Source organism: Andrena cerasifolii, chromosome 15 (genome assembly GCF_050908995.1).
Source record: "Andrena cerasifolii isolate SP2316 chromosome 15, iyAndCera1_principal, whole genome shotgun sequence".
Classification (NCBI taxonomy): domain Eukaryota; kingdom Metazoa; phylum Arthropoda; class Insecta; order Hymenoptera; family Andrenidae; genus Andrena; species Andrena cerasifolii.
Genome location: NC_135132.1, coordinates 8,095,837 through 8,115,050, shown reverse-complemented (window position 1 = coordinate 8,115,050; position 19,214 = coordinate 8,095,837). Strand labels below are relative to the sequence as shown.

The 19,214-nt window shown below is 46.7% G+C and overlaps 2 protein-coding genes across 4 annotated transcripts; one reads left to right on the top strand and one right to left on the bottom strand.

The window, feature by feature from the left end:
* Positions 1–465: 465 nt before the first annotated feature.
* Positions 466–6,039, bottom strand: Br140 (bromodomain-containing protein 140). Its single transcript, XM_076827925.1, has 9 exons — positions 5,896–6,039; positions 5,559–5,823; positions 5,210–5,492; positions 3,560–4,403; positions 3,190–3,492; positions 2,929–3,103; positions 1,425–1,843; positions 994–1,359; positions 466–823 (listed from the first exon to the last, which is right to left on the bottom strand). The coding sequence occupies exons 2-9, from the start codon at positions 5,676–5,678 to the stop codon at positions 643–645; spliced, it is 2,691 nt and encodes an 896-aa protein (XP_076684040.1). The 5' UTR covers positions 5,679–5,823; positions 5,896–6,039; the 3' UTR covers positions 466–642.
* A 786-nt stretch (positions 6,040–6,825) lies between these two features.
* Positions 6,826–17,357, top strand: Drn (zinc finger AN1-type doctor no). 3 transcript variants are annotated; one of them, XM_076827934.1, is made up of 4 exons: positions 6,826–7,145; positions 14,710–15,168; positions 16,250–16,421; positions 16,508–17,357. In XM_076827934.1, the coding sequence occupies exons 2-4, from the start codon at positions 14,884–14,886 to the stop codon at positions 16,654–16,656; spliced, it is 606 nt and encodes a 201-aa protein (XP_076684049.1). In that variant the 5' UTR covers positions 6,826–7,145; positions 14,710–14,883; the 3' UTR covers positions 16,657–17,357. The 3 variants fall into 3 exon arrangements, with proteins under 3 accessions (XP_076684049.1, XP_076684050.1, XP_076684051.1); XM_076827935.1 differs by lacking the exon at positions 6,826–7,145 and adding an exon at positions 13,593–13,837; XM_076827936.1 differs by lacking the exon at positions 6,826–7,145 and adding an exon at positions 14,429–14,568.
* The last annotated feature ends 1,857 nt before the right edge of the window (positions 17,358–19,214 follow it).

The window sequence follows — 19,214 nt, the reverse complement described above, 5'->3', positions numbered from 1 at the left end:
AACATAAATTATTTTAGGATGACACACAGTAGTTTTATGACCTCCCATCGCTGCTGACAATGAGAGGTGAACCACCTCTTCGGTAGTTTACCCCCTATTGAGGGGTGATTTCACCCCCTAAACCTACAAATGGGCAAAAATAGAAAGACAGGCATTTCTTACTTTTCGGTCCTCTAAAACATATCGAAAAACCAAAGCAATCGGAGGTGGACACCCGGGATACTCACCTTGTAAGTACTTAGCTGTATCCTAGCGTATTCGTTGTCCTCGTCGGGTATACATCGCTTTCCTCTTCGAGAAGAACTTCCAGGATTTCCACTGTCCTTCCCATAGAAATTCCCAGTGAGAGAGACACAGTTGCGCTTGAAGATAGAAAGAGACTGCCGATCTGCTACACAATAAGACAACGTCGCACGAAGTACGTAGCGAGCGTTGGCTCCTCTTCAGAAAACCAGACAACACATATAAACAATGATTTTCCAATTTTATTTCATTCATCGTTTAAAAAACATTATAAATAGAATTCTAGAAAAGCGCGACTTAAGTATAAGTCCATAAGTTACAGTTTTACGTTGAAACCATTTTTACATACTTACAAAACTCTTAAAGCTACGAGCGATGTCTGATGGGAATGTTTTAAAATTAACTAGATGACCCAGCGTTCAGTGTCGTATTATGAGTCTGCTTGCGATAATGCAGTGCCTCTTGGTACGCCTTCTTCACCGCCTTCCTGTCCGCCGGCTTCCGAGACTCGATCAATTTAGCTTCGTCCAGCTCCTGGGAGACTCCAAGCTTCTCCAGCTTTTCGCCTGGCAGCCATTGCCTGTAACAACCGCGCGCAACCCTTTAAATGCTAAGGAGAAGAATATTCCATGTTATTTGCCAGCTGAATATTTACGCGGGGCCTGAGACCAGCGAGCAAGAACAACGAAGGGTGTTTCGTCGTTGCGGGTCCGAAAGGGTGTAATTGCGCTACGGGGAACGGGGAATTACCATGTTCGTTTGGTATCGAAGAAGAGAACGAGAAATACTGGTTCCTTGTAATTGACTGCGAGTGCCAGTACGTCGTCCGGCGGAGCTGGTATCGGTACACCCTTGTGCACGGTGCCTCTAGGCGTGCTAGGGTCTATTATCAAGGCTGGGTACCAGGGGTAACCGCGACACTTGGCCCACACAAGCTGCAGAGCCTCTAGACCATTGCTAGCTTGCTTGGTCTCCATCTCTTTCTTCGCCTCGTCAGCCTCTTGCTTCTGCTTCTCCTCCTCCACGTCGGGAGTGGTGGATCTACTCGTCGAGCAGCTGCTGCAGCTCGACGACTGACTCTCGCCTTCCCCTACGTCGCTGTCCATTGTTCCACTCCTGCGAATCTCAGTGATACTTAGAAATCCTACGGGAACGTAAAGATACTCGGGAAGGAAGCGCACCTGTATACTTTGAAACTGTCGCTCTGTTTCTTCCTATCGTCCTCCATAGCGAACATCTGGTTGCTCCTGCTAGCGCGAGCCCTGGCTTTCCGAGTGAACAGAACAGCCGTCCTCCTGTTCACCCCTCCGCCACCTACTTCCTTCTCTCCAGATTGCAATTCCACTTCTCCGCGACTTCTGTTGGTTCGATCCCTTTTCCTGGACTTGGACCCTGTCTGCTCGGACTCGGGCACAGGGTCCAGGTCGGGGTGGTCCTTGCGCGCTTGCTCTATTAAAGCACTGCCTTGCTCCTTCATCTTCGTTCCAGCTCGATAGAACATCGTGTCCTTGCGATTGTAAGCCAGGCAATTGCTCACCATCAGGTTAAAGTCTGCCTCGAATGAGCCGATTGTGTCGTACTCCTGCCTTTCCATTTTGCCCTAATGTTTGTAACGCAAAGGGGTGAGTGTTTCTTCTCCAGAAATTTTATAATTGCTTATTTCTTATTTCTCGAGGAACTTAAGTCTAGGAAATCGCGAGCGTGTAAACACATCTACGATTTATAATATATCTTATTAGTAACATTAGAACTTATATGAATTGCAATAGAAAATCTCAGTAGAGAAGATTCGACATTATTCACTGGTGAAGGTGCTCTTAACCCTTCGTGGTCACGCATTCTTATACATTGCCAATATTTCTATACATTTTTAGACCTTAATATTAAAATTTTAAAGTTTGGCGAATTTAAATAAAAAAAAAATCGCTCTTTCCAACAACTATTTTTTCAACTATAAATTCTATCATTTTAAAAGTTAAAAGATTCAAATATTCTGAAATGGTAATGTTTAAAACGGCAAAACAAATTCTAAGTGGCTAGACTTTTCGGGAAATATAACAGTAACCATGATTCTCCTGAAAGTACTGAAAAACTTACGAATCCTCGAAATGAAGAATTACCAGTAATGGGTTATACCTAGTCAGGAGGCCGAAAAGAGGCGAATGTTTGTGAATTTTTTTTTTAACAGCGGAAGCATATATTTTCACAGAACTTTTTGCACTTAAAAGAGCAACATTTAAAGAACATCTGGTAGAAGATAAATTCCGGACTAACGAAGGAATTTCATATTTTTCAGTCCATTGGAAGAAGGACACCAAATTTACCATAACTTTTGGATGTGCTACATACGATCACACCAACCCCCACTCGAAACGAAAGAAATTTTTCTACAGCTACAGATTTTATCACAAAAAAAAAGAAAACAAATAGATTAAAACACTATTTTAAAACAAAAATGTAATGTTTCGCGTTGCACAAGTTTTCTATTAAATTAAAATCAATTACATTCAATATTCGCTTCTTCATTTATACAAGTTTTGTGCAAATTGCAGGGGAACGAACGATTAGTTAAAGTTTCCTTGTGTTTTCGTGAAATTTTCTTGAATTTCTCGTAAATTCCCGAGAAGCATGGTCTGATTTCCCGAGAGATCGATACACCAGTAATTTCTAAGCGAGAGTGAATACCTGCATCGTAGAAAGGTCCATGGGGTGCGTGACGATTTCCAAGTAATCCGGAACCTCCTTGGTATTCACCGGCTGCCCGAACACGTCGTTCACATCCTTCGCCTTAATCGCTTCCAGCAGAGAGCGAAGGATGCTCTCCAGCGGGCGTAATTCGAACCACAGGCACTTCTCTTTCCTGCGACATTAGATCCCTGTTAAACTCGGGCGCTTATTAAAACCTCTGTAATAGTCGAGTGGCATTTAATTTCTACAAGGTCTTACACTTTAAACAATTCTTTCTTCAATTTCTCGCGCTTGCGCACTAATTCGCACAGCAACCGCGCGCGTTCTAGATCTTGGCGCAGGCACTGCCAGTACTTAAGCTGGCGATACAGCTCCCCGCGTAGCTCGCTGTCCGGTGGCGGCGAGGAGTGTTCACCGCCGAGCGGGGGCGGTCTGGACTGCGGATGCGAGCTTTGGAGCCTGCGAAGAAGAGGAACGCCATTCCTGTATTGGCGTTTCAGGGTCCAGTACGCTATAAGGCGCTGTATCAGCTGGCTCTTCTTCGGCAACCCCTCCGCTAAGCTGATATAAATAAAAGAAGACGTTAAATTCCTCGCACGATCGAACTTCGCGACAGCGCGTAAATTACCTGGCAATCTCTTTGATGCGCTCCGGCGGTATGGTCGGAATAGAAATAACGGGCGCGGAAGAGCTCTTTTTATTAGCGATCGCTCTCCTTCTCGCGTCAGCAGGATTAGTGGAGGGTTGGTAATCGGGGGGCGTGTGCGCTTCGCAGTAAGCTGTCTTTTGTACCAACATCGGCTCCCCGTTCGCAGGTTGCACCGTCCTCATACGCATGCAGAGGCCGGCCTGTTGCGCGCAGGTCACGTGAAACGCGGCGTAGCAGTTGCTTTTGTGGCACTGAATGCAGGCGCCCGATCCTCTACGCTTACACACACAGCAGGTGAGTCTCCAACGCGCAGCTGGGATACTTTCGATACTATCTATGGGCTCCAGAAAGACAGTGTTAGCGAATCTTACTTCCGGTATCCACAGAGCGCACACCACGTGTGCCCACGTGGCTGGCCGATCGGTTTGCTTGAAGGCGCCGCCCCTGTTCGGGCATAGAACGCAATCGACCGCTCGGGAGGGGCTCTGTAAACACCTCCTGCACAACCATTGCCCTTCGGGAATGTACGGCACGCCGTAGCAATCCTGGTGGACCGCCAGGTTGCACATGTCGCAGAACAGTATCGCGTTACTGTTTTGGCACTCTCCGTCCATGCAGATGCAGCAAACCGCGTCCTCGTCGGCCGCCACTCCGCCGCCGCCGTTACTTTGCTGCTGGAAGTAGGATTCTTTCTCCAGTCTGTCCATTAATAACTCGAACGTGTCGGCCTCTAGGGGCGGAGTGAGGCCGGAAGCTAGGCGTCTCTCGTTTACTATCGACAGCCAAGCGGTGTCCTCTTCGTCCAGATCGTACTCCACTTCTCCTGAAGAAGCAATTATTTTAGCACCATTTAAGGGATGATGCATAGTCAGCTTTCGAAAGAGAACGCGATTTTCGGGAATTTTTTTGTGGAATATCTACTGTATATTCTTTTTACACCTATTCGCTTATTTTAAAAGCACATGTATGCAGCAACTCTCAGTAATTTTATTATAAAAAAAACATTACAAAATGAAGGAATAACAGCCATTCTCGCGGAAGCTGTTTTGGTATCGGTGAGCAAGATATTTCGGAAACCGCTGTATCAATTGGCCTAAACTTTCGCAGACTTCTTTTATATACCAAAGACTAGTAAATGAACGAGGGATTTTTTATTTTAACAGACCCTCTATTTTTAAGTAACGAAAAACGAACAATTCAGACATCGAGAAACCATTTTGTCAAAAATCAACTTTTTGAAAAATCCTTCGTTCATCTGCTGAATACAACCATATATTAACAGAATCTTTTTGAATTTCGAATTTCAGATGATCCGGCTCAGAGAAATCGTGCTCACCGCACAGTGGCTTCGTGAAAACAGCTTCCGCGAGAATGGCTGTTATTCGTTTATTTTCCAATGTTTTTTCTATAATAAAATTACCGAAAGATCCTCCACATATGTACTTTTAAACCAAGCGAATAGTTGTAAAGAAATATACAGTGGATATTCCACAAAAAATTCCGGAAAATCAGTGTACATCCCAATTTTTTTTGCTCAAATTCAGTCCAGACCAAAAGTGGCCCAATATAAACGCGATTTAAGTCGTCATCCCACTTCAACAACTGCTGCTAAAAGGCAGCATTGCGTACCATCGAGTTCCTCGCCACTGCGCTCCATGAATCTAATATACGAGTTCGGAAGAGACTCGGCTTCTCCCAGCTGCTTCTCGTACCCATCGATCTCCTTCACCATGGCAACGGGTAAGCCAATCAGAACATTCTTCTCCTCCTTGTCTTTCTCCGCCGACAAGGTATGTCCTTTCTTCTCCGCATTCTTCTCGTCGAAGCCGTTTCCCTCTAAAGAGATGATAGGTACCAAATCCGTGATCCCGATCCTAAACGTCTTGTTCGTATCCTCGCCGATTGGGTTCACCTTAAAATCGAAGCAGAAAATTGCAGGCAACTATTCAGCTCTGCCTTGTAATTTACGATCCCGTACCAAAACAAATTTCGATGTTTCCTGTGAATTCAGTATCTCGGCATTCGAGGGACTACCGCTCTCGTTGCTGATACCCACTCTACTCCTGCCCTTCTTTTTATTCGACTGTGGAGTGTTCATCTTTCCTGGCTACTCTGTGCGTGTGGTCAGTTCCAACCCTTTGGTCCGAAGCCTTCTTATGTCTCGCGTTTCTTAAAGCATCGTACCAGCGACTTTTGAAATGCGCCTTAAGATCGTGGAAATAAGTAACGCGATCGTTCTATGCCTGTGGAAACGATTTACGTTAGTCGGGCGCGTAAACGGGACCGTTCACTGGCATTTAAACGGGCAAGCTAACCAATTTCAGCGGCAAACATAACGTGCACCGATGTAAATGCAGCGGGGGTACTTTGCATTGCGTGTTAATCGTGTTGTGACTTTTTTCAAGGCATCGATTACCGATTGATGGATTATTAAACCAGTGCATTTACTTTGTTGTGTAACGGCTAATCGCTTCCTTTAAGTTCAAGCTGATTAAAAACAAATGAATAATGTAGGAACCTGTAATAGAGTGCGGATGGCGGATCCTCATGTAAGTTCAGATGTGATTCGTTGGGAATCAGCCTTTAGGTAGGATGATTGAGCGCAAAATTAAACGGGGATCGTGTGATTTGAGTTATTAATTTTTGAACAGTGTAATTTAGCGTGTAGTGAACGCTGCACATCCGAAAGTAAGCTTTTACATTAGATAGTATACTTCGAAAGTATTTATTTCTTCGGGAAGAAATCATACTGCATCCTCTAGGCAAGGGTTAACTGGTTAAATTGTTCTGGTAGTGACTTTATTCTAATATAATAAATTTGCACCACAATCGCCAGCGGTTTGTGAACGATGGAAACTCGCCCTTACGTATTCCTATGAATTAACGTCGGGGCTAATTAATTCTTCGGTACGTCTATTTCCATTGTAGCAGTAAACATATCATTAATTCCTCTTAACATACTTTATTAATTTGCATCTCATTCGAACTACAATATTCAATTCATCCCACAATCTTTCGCATACAATTTTCTACACCCAATTAAACACGACAGTAATTAAATTCATAACAAGAACCATTGTAGGGCCAGCTGCGCCTCGCCGCGCCGCTGACTATCCGCTTTCATGAAGCGACGCTGACCACCGCGACGGTGCTGCCGCCGGGAGAGAAGTACTTTTAACGTCTCGAATCGCGCACACGGCTCCCTTTCCATCTTGCCTCGACCCTGGCTCGTGGCGCTACGCGTGCGGAGTGGGGGAGGGTAAGAGATCTAACTTTACACCAGTCATCGGCAGTATTTGTTCCCGTGCCCGCAGCTTTGGTCGCCTACCTCGTTATCGGAAGTTTCGCGCGAGGTACTCGGTTCGCCAGGCAGCCGACAAGGAAGATCTGTGTGTTTTTTTTTGTTCTGTGAGAGTGCGGGCCACGGGTTAATCCAGCGGGATCCAGGAACGGACGGGCCCCGATGCTCCGCTGAGAATTATGTCGGATACTGGCGCAGGATTACGATCGGTCACACGTCAAGTCAGCTGACATATTGCGCCCTGCTACACCGCAACAGCTCTTGGTGAGTGTCGCAATCCCTCTAACCGCCTCGCTCCTCCGCCGACTATTTTCGGTCGGGCGGTGCACGCGCTCCGTACGCCCGATATTTCCCATGTCCCTCGGAACGGTGGCTCGGGCCCTGCCAGAGCCTCCTCGGCCCAGAGGGGGGACACCCTGGAGGCCGCCTCTTTGTCCCGTTCTTCCCTCTCGCCGCCGTTCCCTTCTCTCCTTGCCCGCCTCCGTTTTTCCCACCGACGGAAACGACGCCCGGGCGTGCCGTGGCGCCCGGGCCGTCGGGCAACAGGGACAAAGGGAAGGAGCGACGCAATTCCCTGGCCAAGTGCGTACCCACTTCTCAAGGATGGAAGCCATGTCTATCCCCCGATGGCTCCGTCCCGTTTCTTCGTGCTGTTTCACTGCGTGCGTGTGTGCCCCGTGCCCGCACGACGGCAGCGCCGATACGATTCAAGCGCAAATGCACACTTATGCGTTTATCCCTCCCTCCCCCAACCTTTCGTGCCCCCTTCCGTGCACCCGCATCCGCACTGGTCTTCTTAAATCCCCTCCCTTCTGGCCCTTCGTTTAGTGCTCCCTGGGCTAGTGATGGGCGCTCTACAGGGTGTCCCTAAAGTACTCGCGTGTTTGTTCGAAACGGTGTTCAGTCGCCCAGCGTGTTTGTTTTCGTGGAAAGTGAACGAACGAATCGAGTGGGAAACTGGATGTTCATCCATCAGTGTCTTACCAGAGTTTTTCGCATTTCAAAGGGAGATGGAGATGGCAGGGATACTAGTGTTTCACGTGAGAGTGCCCGCATTCGTTTATGATCCACTGTTACATTGGAAGAGACTCTTGGATCAGCCTGTATTGCTCGCTTCTCACTCGGTGGAGAATCTTGGTGGATCGCGAGGATTCGACGTGACAAGTGCGCGTTGCTGAGAAGATGGCACGCGGAGGAAATGTGGGTTTGATTTACATTGTCTATTATTGGTCGACGCTCTGAGTAACCCCCTTCCCGCCGTGCCGTCCCGCCGGCCATCTTCTCAGCAACGCGCAGTACGCAGCAGAAGTTTCAGCTGATAGTTTCAAATGTAATCGTAACGTCTACCACCTTCCAAACGCTCCGCAAGGTTTGCCATTCGTTCTAGTATTTTAGTACCGTCTCCACGTGACGGTGGGAACATTTGTCCTCCGCTCGAACCCATTGCTAGATTCTGGCTAGGCTCGCCTAGGTTATTCCTTTCTGTGTCGCGTTTGCTCAGTCGAACGCAGTCCCTCGATAGGCAGAGGAGGCGTGAGTTGGCGAAGTAGGTGGCACGTCGACGAGGCTTTGGAATCGAGCTTAGATAGGACAGATGTGGCTTAATGATTTCATCGGTGGCTCATTTCAATGGGGATTTCGGGCTATGGCGGCTGGACTGCTCGCTAACGACGCCAGGCTAACTCGTAGTAACCCTCCCCGCCGCTCTTCGCGGGCTATACAGGGCGAGTCACGTGACGTGTCCACCTCGAGAACTTCTAAACTATACGTTCCTCGAAAAAGTACTTTATATAGATATCAAAAGAACTATATAACGCTGAACCGTTTTTTTTTAAATATCGAGGTGACATTGAATTTTTAAAAATTTCAAAATCAAAATTTAAAACGCAGTGAATTTTCTGTATGAAAGTATTAAGCTTTATTTATCCCAAAACTAATGATTAGCAAGATATTTGCAGAAATGGTCTCACTAATTACTCTAAGTAATTAGGTGCCAAAAGCGATGTCCATACGCCTGTTATAATCATTAGGTTTAGGGCAACTAGAGCCTGATACTTTCTTACGAAAAATTCGCTACCTTTTTAATTTTCATAGTTTAGAAGCCATTCGGGATGGCCATGTTACGTGACTCGCCCTGTATAAAAACTAACAGGTTTCACGTGTGCGCGCCCAGAGGGTCCGCTCGCGATAGAAATGATTAGCAGGTTGACGCCTGGCGTTGGTGTAGATTAGAACCAGCCACACCTCTCTTTCTTCCGCTACTAGCGATGCCGTAAAATGGCTGCATGTCTGAATTACCAGCGAGAGAATCGCTCTGATATCGCTCCCGAGGAATTTCTCTCGCCGCGAATGGCGCGCGTGTGCGCGATCGCGTTCGCGCGCAAAGTCGCGCTGAAATCCTTTCCGCTGCATTTTCAATGAGATCCGCAGTGGCTTCGTTCGTGTAGCATAATAGAGTGGATTTCTATAGCGGAGTTGTAGGATGCTAGGCTTGAATGACACGGGGTCGGCTGTTCTGTAATGGACGTGATTTTAAATCGGGAATAGTGCCCGTCACGTTTCCTTATCGCTGGCACGTGGATGAGTCAACTGTGGGGGAATAGTGTCTAGGGAAAGTGGTCATAGTTAATTATCGGCGATGACTGTTCCAACCTCTTCTCGCTGGCTTACGAATTTGAGCCCCTCGGATTGGCGAATTTATACCGACGAAAGGATTTTTCATTGTTATGAGATAAACGAGATATTCGGTTCCACCCGTTATATAGCTAGTACTATGTTTCAAAGTCAATCGTTTCACAATCTCGCCCGTTAGATTCCGCGACGATTGCGCGTGCGCGTTATCGTGGCGACGATTGTGAAATTCGAGCGCGAAGAAAACAAATTGTACATGAATTTTTGTACGTTCATTAACGTAATTGCTTCCAAGGACTATTTATCGTTACGATCCCTCCGAATGCCCGCTTTTGAGGTTAGCTTCTCGTCGTCAATACTCCGCGGCCGTTTCTAATAATCCGCACATCGTCGATTCTCAATTCTGCGACACAGCCGCGTCGCGATCAAAGTCAAGGTCACGCGTAAATCATATTTCGTGTTTCTTCGTGTCGCATTTTCACGAAACATACAATTTCGAGGATCAATTCCTGGTATATTCCCAATACTTCTCGCTTCGATTTACAATTTAGAGGCTCATAACAAAAACGACCCTCGTCAAATGTCACGAGTCACACAAGTCTAAGATTTAATTGGATACAGTCCTCTTGCGATACAATTACAAACAACACCCTCCCCAATATCGCCTAACACGATAAATATTTCAAACAAAAAAATCGAAATCTAACAAAAATGAAAGATCCTATTTTTTACTCTCCTGGAAAAAATGACAAGGCTCGTTTTTATGACGCGCTCCGTCAATTCCATTCTAAGTAACAGAGTTCCCAAAATAAAGCTAGCATAGAAATTCCCGTGCCCGTATTCTAATCACAAAAGGAATCGATATTATTCCACTTCGTAATCCTCGGTACTTAGAATTCGGCGATCTTGCGTCAGAAACGTTCCCCCCCCCCCCCCCCCTCCCATGGTAATGCGCGCACTTGTGCACACGCGTTCGTATCCGCCGAGCTGTATCGTTTCATGTAAACGATAGTTTCACTAGCTTAACCATAGGTGGTCGTCTCTCGAGTAGCGACAACTAGATGCCTCATTGTTCGTGGTGTCACACACAGCTGCGAGAAAGTAAAAACTTTGGCCACCGCGCACACCGACGGAGCAGCAGTGTTTCCCTATTACAAACAAAAGCCGGCCAGATAAGTAAGCGGAAAGCGCGAGCGCCTCATTGTTATCCGGAATGAGTCAAATGCGCAGACAATCATGTTAGGGTGGCACGTCTCCCGAGGTCGACGATTCGTCTTTATGGAGATCGAGCGGTAAATCCAGTGCCTTTCGTCCTCGAGCTTAGTTCTAGTTACTTTCCGCGGACGAGCGTGCCTGCTCGGTTTATCCGAGCGAATTGAAACGGTCAGTTATAACCTTTTACTTTTCACCGAATATCCCAGCTATCGTTTGCCATTGTTCGCTGGCCACGCGCGCCGCGACGAATAACTTTCCATGCCGCCGCAATGGAAATAGTGTTTTACGCTTGCAGCCCTATAAATAGCTTATTGGACAGAATTTCGTAATTCCCGCGAAGCGTGCCCCGTGGCAGCCAATGACGTCCCGAGAGGTCCACCAGAAGCACGTTTTGGAATACGATTTTTTCGCCGAGGATCGTTGACGGTTAGGTTGAGTTTCCATGACACCTGATCGGCATCGTGTTTCGGAATGATTTTAGAGGATCGCGGGAGGAAGTCGCGACGGGAACGATAAGATGATCGAGAAGTGCGAGAACGTTCGAAAACTTCAGATAAATTTGTTATCGCGTTGCTTACGGAAGTGAAACTTTGTGGGTCATTCGTCACGCGTGTGTGTACGTTAATCGCGGATACGTTAAACAAGTTGATAACCCTGAGTCTCGAGGATCCTTCGTGTTTCAGGCGCACGATTGCACTTCGCGTGCCTTTTTTTTTTTCGTCTCTCCGCGAAGTCGAGAGCTTCGGACTCCTTCGAGCTTCTGCCCTTCGCCAAGCCCGCGTGTTTATTTATTGCGCGCATTAGCTGGATCCCCGTGAGCCGTGGATGGCTAAAATTTCTGTTATCTGCAGAAAATTACGCAATTGCAGATAAACGTTATTTATACCGCAATGGCGAATATTTCTTACGTCACGTGGTTGCATTGTTAATTTCGATACACGCCTAGCTGTCGGTTAGATGTTTATTGCATGATCGCAATTCATCGAGCGACTAATATTAGAGCTCAAGTGCGTTCGTAATTGTACGTCAATAACGAATCAGGTTTCCACGTCCCTTCGAACGCGCATTTCCAGCGTTTACTTCCAATTTACCGTTGCACGATAACAGAAAAAACAATCGTCACTGGATGCTTCCGGCTTCCACGCACGGGCACAGTGGCATTTTGCTGCTTTCTACTATTCCAAGTCGGTTTCCAAGCGCCTTTAATTCACTAGATCGATAACAACGGCAAAAAGCATCGCTAGAGACGTAACGAAATGCAACTATGTCGAAACAATCGTATTTTGTAGCCTTCCCAATGCTGGTTTCAACACGTGCGTTACTGGGTCGCCGTTACCAGCGGTCGGTAAATTTAAAGATTTAGAGATTTAATGGACAGAAATGGATTTATCGCGGCTAATACAGTGACGCTGTGTCACGTGGTGCAGAAGTGGAAATTCGCTACGGTTGTCGTGCTTCGCGTTTTAAGTCTGCCTCTGCGGCTAAAAAGGGAATTTCTCTACGTCATTCGTTTTCCTTTTTCCGCAAACGTCCCGCCACTGATTTTAGCTCGGTTTGGCTCTCGATTGCCTCAGTGACGTCAGTATATAACACCTAACGGATTTAAATCCCGTTCCTCGCTGTCTTTAGCCCTTTCACTATGACGCATCTCCATGAAACATGGATATTATTAATTACCCCCTTCGTTCTCTTCTCACGCGTCTCGTTTAAAACCGCCCAAAGCAACAGGTTCGAACACCCGCCGCCAAAGATTCCGTGGGTGAAAGCTTCCTCGCAGCGGTGTCGGATAAATAAAAGTTTTTTTTAAAATAAATTTCTATTCCTTTAGAAATTAAATTGAAATCCATTCGGCTGTGCTCCTCGGGTGAAGGATCTCTTTACGATTTTAAAGTAAAATTCTCGCCGCCAGTGAAAGTGGAAACGCGTCTTAAGCTTTAGAAACCTGGGATACGTATTTTTTTTTAAATGGAATTACAACGCTTGGAAGGTTACGAGAGAGCGCGGATTCGGCTAAGGTTGCTAAACGCTTGTTTTCATGAGAACGAAAGGGTGGCTTTCGATGCGACGAAATTCCGAGGCCGGGCATTTCCATGGGTCGTAAACCGCGCGTGCGGAGGCGTTCCTCGGCGCGCGTCAACGCGCCCAACAGAGAAAAGAAAAGTCCAGGGAACAAAGAAAGTGGCCTTTTTTCCATCCTTTCATTTCGCCTGTCGGCATGCATCAAACAGCATGTAGCGCCTGGTCTTATTACATTTACGCAGCGGCGAGGTGCCGCGCCGCGGCATCTGGCGGTTCATTTATCAACCGCGGCGAAACCATATCGTCATGTAACGCACCCCGCTCGAGCATTATTAGCGCGTTACATAGAAATCCGTGTCAATCCTCTATTCCCGGACGATCCTATCGACCATTCGATTACCCGAACAGCGAGCCATTAAATACAGCACTTTGACTTAAGTAATGATAATTAAAACAGCACTGCTATTTCCCCCCGTAGTAAACCAGGGCCCGAATACAAAGCAAGCCAGCCCGCATTCGAAGGAAGGCAGGTCCGACTCGCGTCCTAACCTCGCCGCGGTTGCACGTCCGCCCAAAGGTCTGGCACGTCCTCACGGTGGATCGCCATCATGAAAACACTCGGCCGTCGTCGTCGTTATCGTTGTTTCTCTTCCGTCCTTGCTGGTTCCTCGGGATTGAAGTAATATCGAGCGCTCGAGCGCGAAGTCGCACACAAAGAGGGACGGAGAGATAGGGAAAGATAAAGGAGGAGAGGGGGAGAGAGAGAGAGAGAGAGAGAATGCGCGCGTGTGTGTGTGTGTGAGAGGCGAGAGAAAGGGAGAGCTATTTGGTAACGTTTCGTTTTAGCTTTGCCCGCGGAGAGCACCGAGAGACAAAGCGAACGCGCGCATTTAGGCGGCCCGGAGTGAATCGCGGGGTGATTTACGCGGAACGAGCCCGAAGGGGAGACCCTCGCCGTGCGACGGCTGCGCGACTGCCGATGGCACGTCGTCCAACGTCGCGATAAGGATACGAGGCGCACCACTTAAATGCCTCGAACCAATTCTCACTCCATGTTGTGCGTTGGTTGCGACACGACTGCGTGTTGGAAAGTGAGTAATATCACGTTTCCCGATCACGCCTCCTCTGCCATCGGGACCCCGTTGCGGGAGGCCCGTCGCTAACCCTGTCCCAACTTCCCGACGAACCCCCCTCTCTCCCCCTCCCCCAACCCTCTGTATTCTCTTCGGTAACCTCCTCCGGCGCCCGATTCCCCCCGAGCTCCCACCTGTCCCCGGAGCAGCTCCTTCGAGAGGTGACCATCGTCGCCGCTAACGCCGACGACTCCTAACTCCGTGCCACGCGTCGCTGTGCGCGAGCGGAGTGCTCGTCATGGAAGTTCGCCTGTCCGGCTTTGTATTTTCTATCTTCTGAGAGTCGGCGTGGAATCCTCGGAGTCCTTCGTGCGCTTCGAAACGCTCCTCCGACGATCGCAGGAAGATATAAAGCGCACGTGTAGTTTCGTAGGGTACGTGCGCAGCCGGTTCGGCAGCGCCTTGGAGGAGCTGTAATAACAACGAAAGCTTTGTCTTAGTCGATGGGGTATCGTTAACGTATCTCGGGGCAGTTTATGTTACGTGCGCTGTGTTCCTTGGTTTTGCGGATACAGTTCCCTGAATGTAATTACAAAGTTTCGTTTCAAGCTTAACACACTGCGGACCGTCGCCGGAGGTAGCCTGCGAGATCTCAGAGGTGGATTCGTCGGTCCTTAGGTTTCGGGGCGGATCGTGGGTCGTCTCGCGCTCGGTTCCGTCCGGTGTCTTTTAATGAAGAAGAGAAAGAAGTAAGTACAGCAGTATCGAGGGTGGGCCGGATAGGCGTGTACGGTCCGCAGTGTGTTAACTGGGCGTTGTAATCTTTGCGAGCAGAACTCGTCGTTTCGTCCCCGCAAGGGCCTGTACTAAAGGTTGCCTGGTTTCGATAGGTGAATATATGGTGACACGCAGTCGTGGAGGAGCAACCGGAGAGCAAGCTGTGGCAAGAGACGCTTAGTTATCCCCTGTTTAGTTGACTGCAACTGCTCGGTAACTCTCGAGCGATTGCGAGCGGAGTAAACCGCGAGGGGCTTGGTTAATCGACGAAGTTCTACCGGGGGAAGATGGAGCGGGAATCTAATCCTATGCAAGCTTTGTGCCGCAGCGGCTGCGGATTCTATGGTTCGCCAGCCACGGACGGCCTTTGCTCCCTTTGCTACAAAGAAAACCTGAAAAAGAAGCAGCAACCACCTGTGTCGGCTGCCACTGTACAGACGTCGCAGGCCGTCTCTGGTAACGCTGGCACGTTGCAGAGCGGCTTCGGGAGTCCAGCAGCCACAGGAACTACAGCCCAACCTACCATTCCTACTATACCTCAACCAACGACAGATCTGCCCAACCCCAAAGAAGTAAGCTCCGCTTGAGGATGTGTCGGACCTATCTTCAAAATGGTACCACGTTGATGCAAAGAGCGACCCAGAAATGAGGCCTTTAAAGCCTCGTTTTGGTCCCACGATTTCGGAACGGAATTTTCGGCCAAATGATGCCTTACGATGAGACATCATTCGCAACAAATTTTCAAGATGATGTGACAAGTAGTTTCTGAGATACAGAAGGTCAAAGAAGTGAAGATTCGAAGAAATTCGTTTTGAAATTTGACCACCCCCACTTTAGAGGAATCAATTATATTTAAGTAAATCTAGAAGCCTGTTTACCCTCCAGAAAAAAAGGATTTAAACTTAAATTTAATTGGTATCTCTAAAGTGGGGGGTGGTCAAATTTCAAAACGAATTTTCACTTCTTTGACCTCCCATATCTCAGAAACTAATTGTCACCTCAACTTGAAAATTTCGTGTGATTGGTGTCTCACCATGAGGTATCATTTCGCATAAAATTCAGTTCCAAAATCGTGGGACCAAAAAGAGGCTATTTTCTGGGTCACTCTTTGTGAGATTGTTCTTTTTAATCTTCCTGATGTGCTCGAAAAAATTTAAACAAATTCACTAAACGGTTGCCGAGTTATAACGATTTTAATCTTCACTGATTGTACACGTACTTTTATGGAAAGCGATGATCTTGACGGATAAAACCGCTGAAAAAATGTTGAAGAAATAGTACCAATGTTTTCAAATTTTTTGTACATATAGTATATGGATAGATTAAAATATCTGCCGAGTTTCAATTGTTTTCACTACACCGTTTTAAAGAAATAAATTATAACTTGAGAGAATTGTGAATTCAGGGGATTTTCACTGCCAAAAGTTGAAAAAGCATTTGTAAAGTGAAAAATCCCTCTCTACGAGTAAAAATAGGACTCCAACTGTCGTTCGAGTTCCTTACATCTAGATTCACTAAATTAAATTTCATATACTTTTGTCTGAGATTGTAGGTCCGATACATCCTTAACGCGATCCTCCTTTTATTTAGAAGTAAACCAGGCATAAGTTACCTTGTTCAAAGAAGCACATTAACGCGTTTCCGTTGCCGCAGATAAACAGGGAAGATCAGGAGAGCGAAGTCGGCGCGAGCAGCGGAGCAGTAGCAGAAGGTTCTGTGAGTAGCGGGGACGCCGACGACTGCTTCGATGGCAAAGAGACTGACAAAGAATCCAAGAAGAAGAAAAATCGTTGCGCAGTGTGTCGCAAAAAAGTCGGTTTGACCGGTAAGTGGAGGCACGAGAAATCGAGCGCCCCCTCCAAATCTCTCGATCCCTTATTTTTCGACCCCCGGGCGATTGCCCTGTTGCAGGATTCGAGTGCCGTTGTGGAGGACTGTTCTGCTCTGTGCATCGATACAGTGACAAGCACGACTGCAAGTTCGATTACAGAGAAATGGGCGCTCAAGAGATTCGGCGCAACAATCCGGTTGTTGTTGGTGAAAAAGTGCAAAAAATTTGAACTATTTAGTGCGTAGTCGTTGGGAAAATGGTTATATAACTATATAAACAAAACAGAATATAAAAAAAAAACGGAGAAAAACGAGATAAATTATCTGGCAGCTGATTGCACGTCGAGGGGGCGAAACGGTTGAATGCGAGATGATCATGGAGCGAAAGGAAGATGAGGGGGCGGGGGGAAGTGTTATAATGCGCGCGAGAGGGAGAGAGAGATTGTGGGAGAGAACGAGAGCGCCCGCGTGTGTGTATGCTAGGGAAAGAGTGAGAGAGACAATATGAAGGGGGTGACGGGGTGGGGGAAGAGAGAGAGAGAGAGAGAATGAGAAGGAAAAAATTGGTTTCTACACGAGATGTATAAGCGGGAGGATCGGCGAAATTTCCAGGGAGAGGGGTAGAGATACTAGGAAATAACTAAAGAAATTTCGAGTGCGTGCCGCGTGTACGAATGCTTCGAGAAATTGGATGCCAGTGCCATGTCAGATTGTCACATCATTAGCGAGAGTTTTAATCGAAGAATACAATTTGGTTCTAACCGCTGCTGCCAGCTTACTACTACACACTATTACCTATTATTATCTACGATTATTACGGTTTATTATTATTCTATACTATGTTTATTAATTTACTTAAACGGCAAAATTCGCGTACGAAGTTTGTTTCTATTATTATTTTTTTTTTTCCAAAAAAAGAAGAGAGAGAAAGTACCCACAGTTAAAAGAATTCTTGTCGCGGTCGTCGGTCTGTCCAGGACGTCTCGCCGGGAGTTCCGTGTTTCCGGGGCCGAGGAAAAATGATGAGAGAAATTTTATATACATGCATACGTACATATTATATATTTCTGTTTCGTTCGTGTATCAAAGATGATGGTGAGTGAGCGAGAGAGAGAGGAGAGAGTGAGAGAGAAAGTGAAAGAGAGAAAGAGAGAGAGAGAGAGAAAACGACATAAAAAACCGAGAAAAATGGAAAAAAAAGGGAATGTTGCTTAGGTAGTGGCTGACGTTGATGGGTGATCACAATCCTAGGTTTAACGATTAGTCTAAATAATTAATTAAGTATATTAGTCTACTTGATTCATAAAGATAATGCAATGAAATATAAGTAGTACTGTGTGTTTATGTCCAATTTCACGTGAATATAACCAGCATTATTCCTCATTAAAAACTATGTTTCAAACTATTATTGCAAATCGTTATTTACGCCGAGGTCTCCGCGAAAGGACAATGTGTGAGAGTAAGAAAGAGAGAGGAATATCCCCCGCGTTCTCTGGTTCATCCCCCCCCCCTGCGATCTTCGTTGGAGGGAAAAGAGGGGGAGGGAGGCTCCGAATTTCTCTCGGATTTTTTTCTCCGATCCCCTCCCCTCTTGGACGAAATCGCGTGGTGGGCGGTGCCGCGAGCTGGGATGACGATGACGATACGTAATATTGGTGCTATGATACACACTCGTACCACGTGCAAGGCTAATGCGAACGATGGGAACGTCTGGAAAGGCCAGCCCCCGCGAAAAGAGCAAGAGAGACACGAGAAATGGCCCCTCGACGAAGGGAACGACTTATCGGCGAGCCCCCCTCTCCCCCTCCCCTCGATCGATTACCTTCGAGCAGGAGCGAAAGGGCAGGATAAAGCAGAGATAATATTGTTTCTCCGTCTGTTTCTTAACCATTTTCTTCTTCCGCGTTGCGATACCACTTTGGGGGAGAACAGTACCCGTTTCCGTTTTGCCCTTTTTCTTTTTGCCTCCGCGCGACTACGAGCGTCTCGTTAGGTAGCGCCCGTTAGAGAGGAAGTTGCGTAGATCATACTGAGTTTTTTTTTGCGTCGCTTCTTAACTATATAAAAGGGAATCATATTTGCGAAGCTTTCTCCTCCGTCGTACACTTGCGCCTCTGCGAGACGCGCGAATCTCGATAGCCGTCGCCGCTCTGCGGGTCTGCGAATTCTTTTCTTTTTTCCAAGCAGAGAGAGAGAGTGAAACTGTGTGCGCGTCCTGTGTGTGTGTGTGTGTGTGAGAGAGAGAAAAAGAGATAGTGTATAAAGAGAGAGAAAAAGAGAGAGAGAGAGTGACGAAAAACACCAGGTTTTTTGCTGTCTTCGAAATACTTGCGTTCTATTATTATTTTCTTTCTTCTTTTTTTTTTATAAATATTCTTCGTCCTTCTGGAACTGCGTACGACAGCCGATAGCGATTAAATATCGAATGCAAAGAGTCCTCTGTATCGATTTCGTTATAATGATAGAATAAAGTGAATCGTTCTTATTATACATAATATATCAGTGCCACGTTATCGATGGTCCTTTTTTGTTCGTTTTTTTTTTTTTTTTTAATTTTAAAAGAGAATAGCGAAAATTGTATTAGTCCGCGAGCGATACGAGCATCACGTTATCGGTTGGGTAAAACTCGCAATTAATTATTCGACGCGACTTCACAGAACACTAAGAACATTAATGTCTGTGGGCAATATAATATATATATATATATACACACACACACATGCATATATATATTATTATTATGTGTACAGAGTGAGACCCCATCGGTCGTCACGATTTTTCAACTTTT

Excerpts from the sequence above, each read along its gene's own strand:
- Br140 (XM_076827925.1), bottom strand. The coding sequence starts at position 5,678 with ATGAACACTCCACAGTCGAATAAAAAGAAGGGCAGGAGTAGAGTGGGT. Across the intron at positions 3,104-3,189 it reads AAGAAAGAATTGTTTAAAGT|GAAAGAGAAGTGCCTGTGGT; the intron begins GTAAGACCTTGT and ends CTAATGTCGCAG. Across the intron at positions 1,844-2,928 it reads TGGACCTTTCTACGATGCAG|GGCAAAATGGAAAGGCAGGA; the intron begins GTATTCACTCTC and ends TACAAACATTAG.
- Drn (XM_076827934.1), top strand. The coding sequence starts at position 14,884 with ATGGAGCGGGAATCTAATCCTATGCAAGCTTTGTGCCGCAGCGGCTGC. Across the intron at positions 15,169-16,249 it reads ATCTGCCCAACCCCAAAGAA|ATAAACAGGGAAGATCAGGA; the intron begins GTAAGCTCCGCT and ends CCGTTGCCGCAG. Across the intron at positions 16,422-16,507 it reads CAAAAAAGTCGGTTTGACCG|GATTCGAGTGCCGTTGTGGA; the intron begins GTAAGTGGAGGC and ends GCCCTGTTGCAG.